Source organism: Mandrillus leucophaeus, unplaced genomic scaffold, assembly GCF_000951045.1.
Source record: "Mandrillus leucophaeus isolate KB7577 unplaced genomic scaffold, Mleu.le_1.0 Scaffold46, whole genome shotgun sequence".
Classification (NCBI taxonomy): domain Eukaryota; kingdom Metazoa; phylum Chordata; class Mammalia; order Primates; family Cercopithecidae; genus Mandrillus; species Mandrillus leucophaeus.
The window spans coordinates 4,194,390-4,209,277 of NW_012104920.1; the positions used below are offsets into that span (position 1 = coordinate 4,194,390).

Genomic DNA, 14,888 nt, shown 5'->3' on the forward strand with positions numbered 1-14,888 from the left:
GGTCCCTAGTTTTGCCTCGGCCTTGGAGCTGGCGCCCACACAAAGCCTGCATGTGTGCTGGGTTGCTTGTCTCTGACTTGAGTCTGCCTACCTTGGGCTCTGGCCAGGTCTCTCAGTCCTGTGCTGTCTCTGTCCTGCCCTGTGACTGTTCATTACCTTATTTCTCTGTCCCTGTCTAATCTGCATTTTACCATCTCTCCTATGAGTCTCTTCCATCCCTCTTCTTTCCATTTCTTCTTGAACCAACATCTTAACTTGCCTCTCTTTGATCATCCTTTCTTACTGCTTGTTTGGCACTTTCCCCTAGCCCTCCTTTGTCCTTTCTCTATTCTCCTTCACTTGATCTTTTTTGCTCTCTCTCCTCCCTTTGTTTTACTTGGGTTTCTGTTAATCATTCTCTGTCCTCCTCCCTTACTATCACCTGTGTACCTTCATCCCCTTCTATCCTGGCATTTCAGAACATCTCCAACCTTCACCTTGTTTCTCTGTGTCTGTTTTCCTATGGCTCTGATCCCCTCCCACCTCCCCTTCTTGTCCTTGTTTGATCTCAGGCCGGGACACATATAGCTTGGGGGGATGTGTGTGTCTGTGCATATGTGTGTGTTTGTGTATTTGTGTATGGGGGGCAGAAGGAGGAGGAGGAGAAATGGACATGGCTATCCATCTCTGTCACCTTCCCTCCCCCACCATCATCTTTGTGGACAGCTGCAGGGGGCTGGGAGGAGGGAGAGGTGCTTTTCAAATCACAGCCCCTGAGCTCTTTGGGGCAGTGGTTATTACAGAGGAGGGACCCTGGAATCCTTCACCTTCACCATGGGGGACAAAGGTAGTGTCTGCTGCAAAAACTGATGGAACATTTTACGTAGGAAAAGGCTGGGGGGAAGAGTGTATATGCACGGGATTTGGGATAGCAGAAGGCTGGACGGCCATCTGGGAATTCCTACTACCTCTGTACCTTGAAGGAAACAGTTTTGGTTCCAGATCCGGGTTCTAGGTCAGTGGGCAGTATTCACAGCCCTAGCTTAAGGACTGAGTGCTGGTGGGCTTTATTGGGGTAAAGGAGCTGCTGTTTGGGGGAAGATAAAAGAATATGGTTCTGTGTCCTCATCCTCAGATCTTGGGACAGGTCTACTTTTGGTGTTCAGGGTATCACCTAGACTCTGCCCACTCAGCCTCCCACACCCGTTCCCCCTCAGACAACCAGTTCCGGATGTCCATACTAGAGCGACTGGAGCAGATGGAGAAGCGGATGGCAGAGATCGCAGCAGCTGGACAGGTGCCTTGCCGGGGTCCTGATGCTCCTCCAGTTCAGGTACTTCTGTGAGGACGGAGGTGGTCTATGGTGGGAAGCAGGGGGAGGACGCAGCTGAAGAAAACGTCCGGCGCCCGTGGCTCTCCTCCCTCCCCTGTCCCCAGCCTCCTCAGCCTGTCTTCCCTCTCCCTGACGTCACCCCGTTCCCATCCCCACCTCATGGATAGAGTGGCTATTCTGGGCATCCTCTTGGCATGACGGGCTTCAGACTATTTCTGGTCGGAAGAAGGGTGGAGGTGAAGGAGAGGGCGGGGGAGGGGTCAGGAGCATTTTGGGGCGTAGATCGCAGTGGGTCCCAAGTTTCTGAAAGAAGAGGGCTGTGGAACTGCTCAGAGAAGGCTCTGGCTTCTGAGGGGAAGAAGCCATGTGTGAATATGGCACTCATCTGAGCTGATGGGAAGGCACGTGGGCAAGATTGTGTGAGCTCTGGCTGCTGGATGGGCCGGAGGAAGTGGCTATGGGAGCAGGAGTCACTGAGGCCACACAGGAACTTTAACTGATGGGATCCTAGAGTGGGACGCGTGGGGAGGGGGTAAAATTCGAAGCTGGGAGGACAGATGTGAGGTGGCCAAGGCCATCCCAAGCCAGGGGAGCAGATACCTGGGTCTCTGCCTAAGAGTGTGTATGTCACAGGATGAAGGCCAGGGGCCTGGGTTCGAGGCACGGGTAGTGGTCTTGGTAGAAAGCATGATCCCACGCTCCACCTGGAAGGGTCCTGAACGTCTGGCCCACGGAAGCCCCTTCCGGGGCATGAGCCTTCTGCACCTGGCTGCTGCCCAGGGCTATGCCCGCCTCATCGAGACCCTGAGCCAGTGGCGGTGAGCAAGGGCAGCTGGGTGAGGGCTGGGCAGCCTCTGGGACAGAAGTGTCAGGGGACTGAAGAGGGACTGAAGAGGAACTGGAGGACCTGGGGCCCTACCAAGTGGGAGCTGGGGTCATTGTGGGAAGGGAGGGGGCTGGGAGAGGACTTACATTTTGGGGAACTTTCATATCCTGACTTAAGACACTTTGACTTCTTGACCTCCTTAAACTAGTGTCCTTGACTGCCTTTTCCCACCAGCCCTGTACAGCTTGCCTCCTAGTGCCTTTACTTCTTATGTTCTTACTTTGCCCACTTCTTCCCTCATTGGGCTCCGCTGTCTCTCTCCCAAACCCTCCAGGAGTGTGGAGACTGGAAGCTTGGACTTAGAGCAAGAGGTTGACCCGCTCAACGTGGATCATTTCTCTTGCACCCCTCTGGTGAGGATGACAATTCCTGAGTGCACATGGGGCACTGGGCAATGGGAACCGCCCTTGAAAAGGAAGATCCTGAGGAATGCAGAGAGTGGGGTGGGCTGGGGTCTGAAGACCTGACTACTGGAGGAAGAGCCCCGGGCCTCAGCCTCCACCTCCTGTCCCGCCCCCTTCCTCAGATGTGGGCTTGTGCCTTGGGACACCTGGAAGCTGCTGTGCTTCTTTTCCGTTGGAACCGACAGGCACTGAGCATTCCCGACTCTCTGGGCCGTCTGCCATTGTCTGTGGCTCATTCCCGGGGTCATGTGCGCCTTGCCCGCTGCCTTGAGGAACTACAGAGACAAGAGGCTTCGGTGGAGCCCCCACTTGCCCTATCACCACCCTCCTCCAGCCCAGACACTGGTGAGGGTGGCCCTAATCTTTTGGAGAGAGGGATGTGGGTAGGAGGCAAGGTCAGGGCAAAGCCAAAGGGTGGGAAACGAGTAAAAGACGAGACAAACCACAGAGGCAGGGATGAGATAACAGAAGCAAGGACAGACAGGGAGACCGATAACAGGATGGCGGAGGCAGGAGACTCGATCGAGGGATGGCCGTGGCTCCTGCTGCCCTGACTCTCTTCCCTCCCCACACAGGTCTGAGCAGCGTCTCCTCACCCTCGGAGCTGTCGGATGGCACCTTCTCTGTCACATCAGCCTATTCTAGTGCCCCAGATGGCAGTCCCCCACCTGCACCTCTGCCAGCCTCTGAGATGACTATGGAGGATATGGCCCCAGGCCAGCTTTCCTCTGGTGTCCCAGAGGCCCCCCTACTCCTTATGGACTATGAGGCTACCAACTCCAAGGGGCCCGTGTCCTCCCCTCCTGCCCTCCCACCAGCCTCAGATGATGGGGCCGCTCCAGAGGACGCCGACAGCCCACAGGCTGTGGATGTGATCCCGGTACTGCTTCTGTCGATGGAGTTATGGGGGCTAGAAGTGGAGTAGGTAGGGTGAGGCCGACTTCCATGAAGCAGAATCAAAGTCTGGCTTCAGTTTAGGAAGGACCCATTTACTTCATTTTGGGACAGGCAAGGTAGCCTTTTGCTTAGCTCCTTTCAGACCATGTGACTTGGAAGTCATGAGGCAGTAGAGGTTAAAAATTCTGGCTGATCCCATAATTCAGATGGTGGAAAAAAAATTTTTTTTGGCCGGACTGGGTGGCTCACACCTGTAATCCCAGCACTTTGGGTGGCCAAGGCGGGTGGATCACTTCAGGCCGGGAGTTTGAGACCAGCCTGGGCAATATGGCAAAACCCCACCTCTACAAGAGATACAAAAACTAACTGGGCATGGTGGTACGTGCCTGTAATCCCAGCTGCTTGCGAGGCCGAGACATGAGAATCGCTTGAACCTGGGAGGCACAGGCTGCAGTGAGCTGAGATTGCACCACTGCACTCCAGCCTGGGTGACAGAGTGAGACTCTGTCTCAAAAAAAAAAAAAAAAAGACAAAATAGTAAGATTTAAAATATAAAAAGCATTAAAAAATATTCTGGCTGGGTGCGGTCGCTCACCCCTGTAATCCCAGCACTTTAGAGAACGAGGTGGGAGGATCACTTGAGGCCAGGGGTTTGAGACCAGTCTGGCCAACATAACATGACCCTATCTCTACAAAAAGTAATTTTTGAAAAGTAGGCATGGTGGCACACACCTGCAGTTGTAGCTACTTGGGAGGCTGAAGTAGGAGAACCCCTTGAGCCCATGAGTATGAAGCTGCAGTGAGCTGACTATCATTGCATTCCAGCCTGGGCAAGAAACCCTGTCTCTATAACGAAAATTCTGGGGAGTGGCCGGGCGCGCTGGCTCAAGCCTGTAATCCCAGCACTTTGGGAGGCTGAGACGGGCGGATCATGAGGTCAGGAGATCCAGACCATCCTGGCTAACATGGTGAAATCCCGTCTCTACTTAAAAAAAAAAAAAACTAGCCGGGCGAGGTGGCAGGCGCCTGTAGTCCCAGCTACTCGGGAGGCTGAGGCAGAATGGCGTGAACCCAGGAGGCGGAGCTTGCAGTGAGCTGAGATCCAGCCACTGCACTCCAGCCTGGGCAACAGAGCGAGACCCCGTCTCAAAAAAAAAAAAAGAAAATTCTGGGGAGTATCTTCAGTTAGAGCTGGTTTGTAGGAGTTACCTGTTGATCCATGTAGGGACAAGGTTCTAGGAGAACCAAGATGACAGAGGGCAGCTGGGAGTTGTGTGGAGAAGTCAGGTGGGCAAGATGGGGGTATTTGGCAGTGATCTGATGCAGGAAGGAGGCTTGCACATGATAAAGCTAAGAAAGTCTGGGGAAGGAAAGTGAATCTTCAAGTATAGCCTTGTACTTCTCTGCTAGAGACTGGGGACATATCTGGTTTAGAGAGACTAATGGGAGTAAGTGGGTGGCACTTGAAGTACAAAAAGCTTAAGAGAACTTGACAAGTAGGCCGTGTTGAGTGTGTCCAGCAGGAAGTACTGGAGCATAGGCTTCAGGGCTGGAGCAAAGGCCAGACTGGAGCCATTCATCAGGGCAGTAGTTGGCAAGTGTTGGGATGGTTCTTGGAGAGTTGAAAGGGAGTTGGGGGTGGGCACAGCCAAGCCTATGGGGAGCATGTGCTGGTCAGCTGGCATGGGGCAGGCCCAGGTAGGGCAGTGGATGGTTGGCCTGAAAGGGTGTCAAGTCCTCCATTTGTTCAGCTTCTGAATCTCCACTTGGGAGTATCTCCTTTTTATCCTGTATTCTCCATAGCATCTCAGCACGGAGGGACCCCCAAGTGGGAGCCCCACCAGTATCAGTGAATGAGTCTGGAACAGTGGCCCAGAAAGACAGGGTTAGCAGCGCCTGGCAGGGAGAGAAGGAACGGGACAGGAATGGACGGAGGTTACAGCTGGCAGTTGGGGCCCCTAAGGGTTCACTCAGCTTCTCCCTTCATCCAGGTGGACATGATCTCACTGGCCAAGCAGATCATCGAAGCCACACCAGAGCGGATTAAACGAGAGGACTTTGTGGGGCTGCCTGAGGCTGGAGCCTCAATGCGGGAGCGGACAGGGGCTGTGGGACTCAGTGAGACCATGTCCTGGCTGGCCAGCTACCTGGAGAATGTGGACCATTTCCCCAGCTCAACCCCTCCCAGGTGACTAGCTCAGGACAAAGCCTCTAGATTCTTCAAAGATGGGAGGAACGGAGAAAGGTGGCTTTCCACAGCCAAAGCTCCATTCTGGCGGAGGCCCCAGGGCCTTGGAGAAGCGAACTGAACTGGCTGATGAACTCTGAAGTCACTCTCCAGACTCACTTGCTGGTGGTCTTCCTTCATAGCCACCCATAGGTAGCAGAGGAGACACTTCAGATGCTTCATGACACCCTCTTTCCCTGCCCCCTACAGCGAACTGCCCTTTGAGCGAGGTCGCCTGGCTGTCCCTCCAGCACCCTCCTGGGCAGAGTTTCTCTCTGCATCTACCAGTGGCAAGATGGAAAGTGATTTTGCCCTGCTGACATTATCCGATCATGAGCAGCGGGAACTGTATGAGGCGGCCCGAGTCATCCAGACGGCCTTCCGAAAGTACAAGGTCAGAGGGACAGGGGGCTCAGGATGAATTATACCATCTCCAGTCAGGGGAGACTGGGCTCCCAGGGCTTTTGGAGGACGAGTAGTCATGCAGACAGGCCTTGGATGGGGTAAAGGGTCAGGGGAACCCCAGAAAAGTTGGAGGGACAAGTCAGATATCCCATTATGTGGGTCATGAGGTGCTGAGACTTCTCTCCCCTCAGGGCCGGCGGCTGAAGGAGCAGCAGGAGGTAGCAGCAGCTGTAATCCAGCGCTGTTACCGGAAGTACAAGCAGGTGAGACCCTTCTCCCTCAAAAGCATACCCACCAACCCACCAACCCACACCCGCGCCTAACCATTCCAGAATGCTGCCAGAGTCCTAACTCCCCTTCTCTCTCCACAAGCTGACCTGGATTGCACTTAAGGTATTAGGCATGAGATCTGAGTGTGAGGTCTGTGATGATTCAGACTTTCCTTGAGTGCGTGGGTTACAGAAAGAGCCTTGCATCAGCCTATCTTGGGTGAGCCCCAGGGCTTTGGGTCTCTGTCCCTCGGTTTCAGCCCCTGTCCCTCCTCCCCACCCCTGCAGTTTGCACTCTATAAGAAGATGACCCAGGCGGCCATCCTGATCCAGAGCAAGTTCCGAAGCTACTATGAACAGAAGCGATTTCAGCAGAGCCGCCGAGCGGCTGTGCTCATCCAGCAGCACTACCGCTCCTACCGCCGCAGGCCCGGCCCTCCCCACCGGCCTTCGGCCACCCTGCCTGCCCGCAACAAGTAGGGTTCAGCCCCAGCCCTCTGTGCCCACCCACTGTGTCCACGCCATTCCCCCTTATTCATCTTCTTGATCATCTTGCCTCACTGCCATTCCCCGCGTAGGGCTCCAGGGGGCCGAAGGCATGCAATGCCTGGGGGGTTCTGTGAGGTCCATCTTTTATTTCTTTCACCAGAGGCTCCTTTCTCACCAAGAAGCAGGACCAGGCAGCCCGGAAGATCATGAGATTCCTGCGGCGCTGCCGACACAGGTACTCATCCCTTCTCCCCTGCCACCCGTCCTGATCGCCAGTCTTCTCTGACTCCCATCTTTCTCTCTGCAGAATGAGGGAACTGAAGCAGAACCAGGAGCTGGAAGGGCTTCCCCAGCCGGGACTGGCCACCTGACCTGGCCACCGCCTTTCTCACCACCCTGGGGACGCCTCGTGCAGTCTTAACAGGGAGAGGGCTTTCTGGGGCAGGGGGAGCCCCTGTCGGCAGCTTTCCCGTTCACCTTTGTTGGAGCCCTTCGTAGGCCTCCTCCCTCCTCCCCACGCCTTGCTCCCACACCCCTCTCCTCATCCCTCCTGGTCGTGCCCCATCTCTTTTGGTCCTGGCTCCAGAAGAGCCGCGCCCCACATACCTGCATCTTCCGCTGTGACCTCCAGAGCCCTGCCTGCCCCTGCTCCCCAGCTCCTCCTGCCTGCACCCGACTCGGCCCCCTCCTGACTTGCCTTATTTATTTGTTCGACGCGTCTCTGAATGTATCCGCCTCGGTTCCCACCTCTGCCTTCGCTGCGCACGCCCCTCGTGTTTCAGGGCTGACCATGCCCCCACCCGACTCCGCATGTTTGCGTCTGTTTCCTCCCTTTCTGGCCCTGTCTTACCCCATCACCCGACTCTGGCCACCGACCTCAGGGCCGAAGGGGAGGTGGTGTACATAGGAACGCGTTGCGGAGTCCGCCCCGTCCCCCGAGGGGAGGGGTCTTGTACATACTGTAACATACAGAGTATAGTGAAGAATCTATTTAAGGCGCCGCGGGGAGGGCTGCACGGCCGGGCTTGTGGTTCTCTAGCGCGGCGGGGGCCTCCTGCCGGCTCCACGGGCACTTTCTACTTGTGCATGGGCTTGGTTTATACGAATTGCCATTAAACATCGCTGCACCAGCCAGCCTGCGGCCTCTGTCTACGGGGGCGGGGCGGGGCCTCGACCAGCTGGAGGTCGCCACGCGCCGCTGGCCTCGGATCTGTGCCCGGGCCAGGCGGGCTCGGGGTTTTCCGCCTCCGACGTGTTTCCGGCCTTAAAGGCATTCCGCCCTTCCCTTTAAGACGCGCCGCCCCCTCTCAGTCACTCCCAAGATGGCGGACCTACTGGGCTCCATCCTGAGCTCCATGGAGAAGCCACCCAGCCTCGGTGACCAGGAGACTCGGCGCAAGGCCCGAGGTGAGGATCCCAAATTCACAACCGCCTTCCTTCGCCCGGTTCTCAGGACCGCACTTTTCCCTCTTTGGACGATGCCGCCTCCTCAACCTTGAAAGACCCCTCACAGGCCCCTTCCGAGACCCTCAGAGTCCCTAAAAGGGCTGCTGACACGCCCGCTGTTCTTAGCGGACAGTGATTGGCTACCTGAAAGATAGCGCCAGCCTCCTGCCTCTTCTCCCGACCCTGGCCTTCCGCAGTCCTTGTTTCCCATTAGCCAACCGGCCCGCCTGTCCGCTGCTGACCTGGTCTGATTGGTAGGGTGCCTCCAACCTGCCGCATTCCTGCCCCGCCCGCCTCTAGCTCTATTTCGATTGGATTTAGGACACGCCCATCTACTCTGCCTTCATCTCCATTGGCTATTTCAACTTAAAGCTCTGCCTCCTAGGCCTGTTCGACCTTCCTTCGGACCCACCCCAGCCTCAGAACTCCCATTGGTTGTTGGGTCCTCTGTGTCTTCTTGCCCCTCCTGCTTGATTTAACCCAGTCCCTTCTGCCTCCTTTCTACAACCTTTTTCCCATCTGTAGCCTTAAATTCCCGAGCTGTCCAGGCGGATCGTAGTGTTGATTGGAGGGATGAGAATGCCCGCCGGGTCCGATTGGCCACTGTCTCCGCCTGCGTTCTCTGAGTAGCTTCCCTGCGGGCGGGCTGGAGTTCGGCGGCCGGCGTAGGGCGCGGCCCGGCGGGGCCGTGGGAGCCTCCCCGGGGTTGCTCGTGTTTGGGCTTGGGATGATCCTGGCGGAATGCAGGACCCCAACTCCCAAACCTGCGGACCTTGACCGCGGACGAGCCCTGTCCCGGCTCCCCACATGCCCCAGGGGGGCCAGGGCAGGCAGGACGCCTTCAGAGTATTCAAGGGGTGCTGGATGCCTACACTTCGTCTCGTTATTTCCTGAACAACTGTTAGGGGTCAGGGGTACCCCTCAGGGAGGCCACAGTCCGGGGCTGGGGCGCTCATTGATGCAGTGATCACACGGAAGTTTAATAACCAACTTGATAAGTGCTCTGAGAAAAAATAACTGTGAGAGCGGCCACCTGAGATTCTCCCCCAGGCTGCAGTGAGCCGAGATCAGAACAGATAATTCTGTAAATGAGAGAGAGAAGCAAAGCGTTACAGGCAGAAGAGTCTATTTGAAATCTCTGAGGAAGGAGGAAGCATGATGGGAACGGGGAACTGGAGTTCTGTAATGCTCTGATGACTGACTGTCTAAGTGGGTGATCACCAGCGGCATTGACAGACTAGGAAGCTTAAGTTAGTCACTCGCCTGAGGTCACATGGTTAGTTGGGTAAGTGGCAGAGTTTCAAACCCAGGTATGACTGGGCTTGAAGCCTATGTTCTTGACCATAATCTTATGCCACTTCTCTAGATGCAGAGAAGACTCGAAAACCAGTTAAAGAACAGTCAGTGGGGTCTGGCCTTGTAGCTCACACCTGTAATCCCACCACTTTGGGAGGCTGCGGCGGACGGATCGCTTGAGCCCAGGAGTTCAAGATCAGTCTAGGCAACATGGAGAAACCCCGTCTCTACAAAAAAATACAAAAATTGGCCAGGCGCTGTGGCTCATACCTGTAATCCCAAAACTTTGGGAGGCCGAGGCGGGCGATCATGAGACCAAGAGATCGAGACCATCCTGGCCAACATGGTGAAACCCTGTCTCTACTAAAAATACAAAAATTAGCTGGGCGTGGTGGCGCGTGCCTGTAATCCCAGCTACTCAGGAGGCTGAGGCAGGAGAATCGGTTGAACCCGGGAGGCGGAGGTTGCAGTGAGCCAAGATTGCGCCACTGCACTCCAGCCTGGCGGCAGAGCGAGACTCCGTCTCATAAATAAATAAATAAATAAATAAATAAATAAATAAATAAATGATAACCGGGCTCAGTGGCGCGCTCCTGTGGTCCCAATTCTCCGGAGAATCTTGGGAGAATTCCAAAAGCGGGGAGAATCACTTGAGTCTGGGAGGTTGAGGCTGCAAGTGAGAGGTGATTGCGTCACTGCACTCCAGTCTGGGCAGTGAAATTGAGACTGTTTCCAACAACAAAAAATGAAATGCCCTGATGGTCAGTGAGGGCAGAGGGATGAGAGCTCCTAGGCTGTCAGGCCCTGGGGCTCCAGAGGATAACTGAACAGTAGATGAACAGGATCCCTGCCCTCCAGGAGCTCATACTATGCTAAAGGAGACAAAAAGTTATGATACATTAGTTCTCTATGCTATGCTGGGTGTCTGAGCCAAAGGAGCTTAGAGCTCAGGGGAAGAAGTAACTCTGACTCATGGTAGATCTCAATGTTTGCAAGAGGAGGAAAAGCATTCCAAGCAGAGGAACATGTGCAAAGGCATGGAGTGATTTTAAAAAAATGGGGAGAGGGCTGGGCACCGTGGCTCATGCCTATAATCCCAGCACTTTGGGAGGCTGAGGCAGGCAGATCACTTGAAGTCAGGAGTTCAAGACTAGCCTGGCCAACATGGTGAAACATCGTCTCCACAAAAAATACAAAAAAATGGCCGGGCGTGGTGGCTCACGCCTATAGTCCTAGCACTTTGGGAGGCTGAGGCGGACAGATGAACTCCGACCTGAGGTCGGGAGTTCGAGCCCAGCCTCACCAACATGGAGAAACCCCATCTTTACTAAAAATACAAAAATTAGTCAGGTGTGGTGGCGCATGACTGTGATCCCAGCTACTTGGGAGGCTGAGGCAGGAGAATCACTTGAACCCAGGAAGCAGAGGTTGCAGTGAGCCAAGATTGCGCCACTGCACTCCAGCATGGGCAAAGAGAGCGAAACTCCATCTCATAAAAAGAAAAAGGAAAAAAAAAATTAGCCAGATGTGGTGGTTCACACCTGTAATCCCAGCTACTTAGGAGGCTGAGGCATGAGAATCTCTGGAACCTGGGAGGCAGAGGTTGCAGAGAGCCGAGATCGCACCACTGCACTCCAGCCTGGGCACAGAGGGAGACTCTGTCTCGAAATAAATAAATAAATAAATAAATGATGGGGAGAGGTTCAGTGCAGCTGGAGAGGATTCAGATCCTGTGGAAGAAGGAGGCCTTAAGGATGTAAAGGATTTGAAATGGCAAAAGAGAGAAAAATTTCAGGCTGAGGAGCAGGAATAGGAAGAAGCATGCACCCAAATCTCAAGAGGTAGTAAAATCACATCGTGGGGAAGACAGGCAAGCATGGAGAGCCCGGGTTAGAAATTCCTCCTCCTCGGCCGGGCGCGGTGGCTCAAGCCTGTAATCCCAGCACTTTGGGAGGCTGAGGCGGGTGGATCAGGAGGTCAGGAGATCGAGACCATCCTAGCTAACATGGTGAAACCCGTCTCTACTAAAAATACAACAAACTAGCCAGGCGAGGTGGCGGGCACCTGTAGTCCCAGCTACTCGGAGACTGAGGCGGGAGAATGGCGTGAACCCGGGAGGCGGAGCTTGCAGTGAGCCCGAGATCGGGCCACTGCACTCCAGCCTGGGCAACACAGCGAGACTCCGTCTCAAAAAAAAAAAAAAAAAGAAATTCCTCCTCCTCCTCCAGAGGCAGGATCTAAGGAAGAGGAAGAAAGTTAAATAAGACCCTTAGCCAGGCGAGGGGACTCACTGCTGTAATCCCAGCACTTTGGGAGGCTGGTCTTGAACTCCCAGCCTCAAGTGATCCTCCCACCTTGGCCTCTCAAATTGCTTGAGAAGCTTGAGTCTCTGCACCCAGACCTGGCTTTTTTTGTTGTTGTTGTTGAGACGGAGTCTCGCTCTGTCGCCCAGGCTGGAGTGCAGTGGCCGGATCTCAACTCACTGCAAGCTCCGCCTCCCGGGTTCCCGCCATTCTCCTGCCTCAGCCTCCCGAGTAGCTGGGACTACAGGCGCCCGCCATCTCGCCCGGCTAATTTTTGGAATTTTCAGTAGAGACGGGGTTTCACCGTGTCAGCCAGGATGGTCTCGATCTCCTGACCTCGTGATCCGCCCGTCTCGGCCTCCCAAAGTGCTGGGATTACAGGCTTGAGCCACCGCGCCCGGCCTTTTTTTTTTTTTTTTTTTAAAGTTTTCTTTTCCCCCAAATTCCCTCGTTCTGGTTTTTTGGGCAGGGGGACCAGGCTTTTTTGGGGCTTTTTTTTTTTTTTTTTTTTTTTTTTTAAAGTTTTCTGTAAAGATGGGGTCTCGGGCATCTTCAGGCAAGAGGCAGGCAGATCTCTTGAGCCCAAGAGTTCAGAAAAAAAAGACTCTTCACAGCTAACCTTGGACTCCCAAAGGAGAAGGGTGTCAGATTATCCATTTCGGCTTTATCCTGTCTGTAGAAGTGGGAAGTGGGGGATTTTACAAAATATAGGAAGTTAAATAATTTCCCCTTTCTGGCCGGGCGCGGTGGCTCAAGCCTGTAATCCTGGCACTTTGGGAGGCCGAGGCAGGTGGATCACAAGGTCAGGAGTTCGAGACCAGCCTGGCCAATATGGTGAAACCGCATCTCTACTAAAAATACAAAAATTAGCTGGGTGTGGTGGCGGGTGCCTATAGTCCCAGCTACTCAGACAGCTGAGGCAGAAGAATCGCTTGAACCCAGGAGGCGGAGGTTGCAGTGAGCCGAGATCATGCCACTGCACTCCAGCCTGGGTAACAAAACAAGGTTCTGTCTCAAAAAAAAATATTCCCCTTTGCTGTGTAGACAACGAGATGATAGACTCTTTGAGGCCAGGGTCTGAGTCTGTTTTCCTTCCCAGATGCATTATAGTTCTTCTTTTTTTTTCTTTTTTTTTTTTTGACAGGGTCTTGCTCTGTCACCTAGACCTCTCGGGCTTAAGTGAGCTTCCTACCTCAACCTCCCGAGTAGCTGGGACTACAGGCATGCATCACCATGCCTGACTAATTCTTTATTTTTTGTAGAGACAGGGTCTCACTATATTGCCCACACTGGTCTCGAACTTCTGGCCTCAAGCAGTCCTCCCACCTTGGCCTTCCAAAATGCTGGGATTATATACGTAAGCCACCACACTCAGCCCAAACATTTATTTAATGCCCACAATGTACAAAGAACTAACTATAGTCTGGGCATGGTGGCTCACACCTATAATCCCAACACTTTGGAAGGCCAAGGTGGGAGGATTGCTTGAAGCCAGTTGGAGACCAGGCTGGGCAACAAACTGAGACCCCATCTTCACAGAAAACTTAAAAAAAAAAAAAAAAATTCCAAGGCTAGGTGCGGAGGCTTAAGCCTCTCAAGCAGTTTGAGAGGCCCAGGTGGGAGGGGTATTTGAAGCCGAGTTCAAGACCAGCCTGGGCCCACACTTGTAATCCCAGCACTTTGGGAGGCTGAGGTGGGCAGATCACGAGGTCAGGAGTTCGAGACAAGTCTGACCAACATACTGAAACCCCATCTCTACTAAAAATACAAAAATTAGCCGGGCGTGGTGCCACACGCCTGTATTCCCAGCTACCCGGGAGGCTGAGGCGGGAGAATCTCTTGAACCTGGGAGGCAGAGGTTGCGGTCAGCCAAGACTGTGCCATTGCACTCCAGCCTGGGTGACAGGGTGAGACTCTGTCTCAAAAAAAAAAAAAAAAACCATTCTGGGCAACGTAGTGAGACCTCATCTCACAAATATTTTTGTTTAATTATTTTTTTTAAAGTAGCTGAGCATGGAGGCACACGCCTGTGGCCCCAGCTACTTGAGAAGTTAAGGTAGGAGGATCCCTTGAGCCAGGGAGGTCAAGGCTGCAGTGAGCTGTGATTGTGCCACTGCACTCCAGCCTGGGCAATAAAGTGAAATCCTGTCCCAAAAATAAATGTATAGGTCGGGTGCAGTGGCTCACGCCTGTAATCCCAGCACTTTGGGAGGCCGAGGTGGGTGGATCACCTGAGCTCAGGAATTTGAGACCAGCCTAGCCAACATGGTGAAACCCCGTCTGTACCAAAAATACAAAAATTAGCCGGATGTGGTGGTGTGTGCCTGTAATCCCAGCTACTTGGGAGGCTGAGGCAGGAGAATCGCTTGAACCCAGGAGGCGGAGGTTGCAGCAAGCTGAGATCATGCCACTGTACTCCAGCCTGGGTGACAGAGCGAGACTCCATCTCAAAAGTCAATCAATCAATCAATGTTTATTCATTGGTTTCCCCAGTGGAGTTGGAAAAGGGGGTTAAGCATTATTCTGATCTTTGTCACTCCCACTAAACTGGGAACTCTTGAAGGGCCACATTGTGTCTTAATCATCTCAGTACTTCAGGGTCTCGCCTGGTGCCAGATACAGTAGTCCCTGCTCTCCCTTACCCAAGGTTTTGCTTTCCAAGGTTTTAGTTACCTGCAGCCTGGAACTATTATATACAATAAGATATTTTGAGAGAGAGAGAGAGCACAGCCGCAAACTTTTATTTCAGTACATTGTTATAAGTGTTCTATTGTATTATTGTTATTCTTAATCTCTCTTTTTTTTTCTTTTTCTCTGAGGTGGAGTCTAGCTCTGTCGCCCAGGCTGAAGTGCAGTGGCACCATCTCGGCTCACTGCAAGCTCCGCCTCCCGGGTTCAGGCCATTCTCCTGCCTCAGCCTCCCAAGTAGCTGGGACTACAGGCACCCACCACCA

General features: G+C 53.8%; 2 protein-coding genes across 5 annotated transcripts in view; both read left to right on the forward strand.

Moving 5' to 3' along the window:
* The window catches only part of CAMTA2 (calmodulin binding transcription activator 2), a 20,951-nt gene extending 12,932 nt beyond the window's left edge, over nt 1-8,019 (forward strand). For 3 of the 4 annotated variants that reach the window (XM_011994700.1, XM_011994699.1, XM_011994701.1), the window contains 12 exons: nt 1,197-1,312; nt 1,946-2,130; nt 2,473-2,551; nt 2,725-2,947; nt 3,178-3,482; nt 5,491-5,687; nt 5,937-6,120; nt 6,323-6,394; nt 6,504-6,524; nt 6,689-6,876; nt 7,050-7,124; nt 7,197-8,019. In XM_011994700.1, coding sequence (XP_011850090.1) covers nt 1,197-1,312; nt 1,946-2,130; nt 2,473-2,551; nt 2,725-2,947; nt 3,178-3,482; nt 5,491-5,687; nt 5,937-6,120; nt 6,323-6,394; nt 6,504-6,524; nt 6,689-6,876; nt 7,050-7,124; nt 7,197-7,260 — 1,709 coding nt within the window. In that variant the 3' untranslated portion in view covers nt 7,261-8,019. The remainder of the gene's footprint in view (nt 1-1,196; nt 1,313-1,945; nt 2,131-2,472; nt 2,552-2,724; nt 2,948-3,177; nt 3,483-5,490; nt 5,688-5,936; nt 6,121-6,322; nt 6,395-6,503; nt 6,525-6,688; nt 6,877-7,049; nt 7,125-7,196) is intronic. The other variant, XM_011994702.1, reaches the window with a different exon arrangement.
* A 124-nt stretch (nt 8,020-8,143) lies between these two features.
* SPAG7 (sperm associated antigen 7) overlaps nt 8,144-14,888 on the forward strand; it is a 19,817-nt gene continuing 13,072 nt past the window's right edge. Inside the window, exon 1 of the mRNA XM_011994698.1 lies at nt 8,144-8,296. Within this exon, the coding sequence (XP_011850088.1) occupies nt 8,212-8,296 (85 nt within the window). The 5' untranslated portion in view covers nt 8,144-8,211. The remainder of the gene's footprint in view (nt 8,297-14,888) is intronic.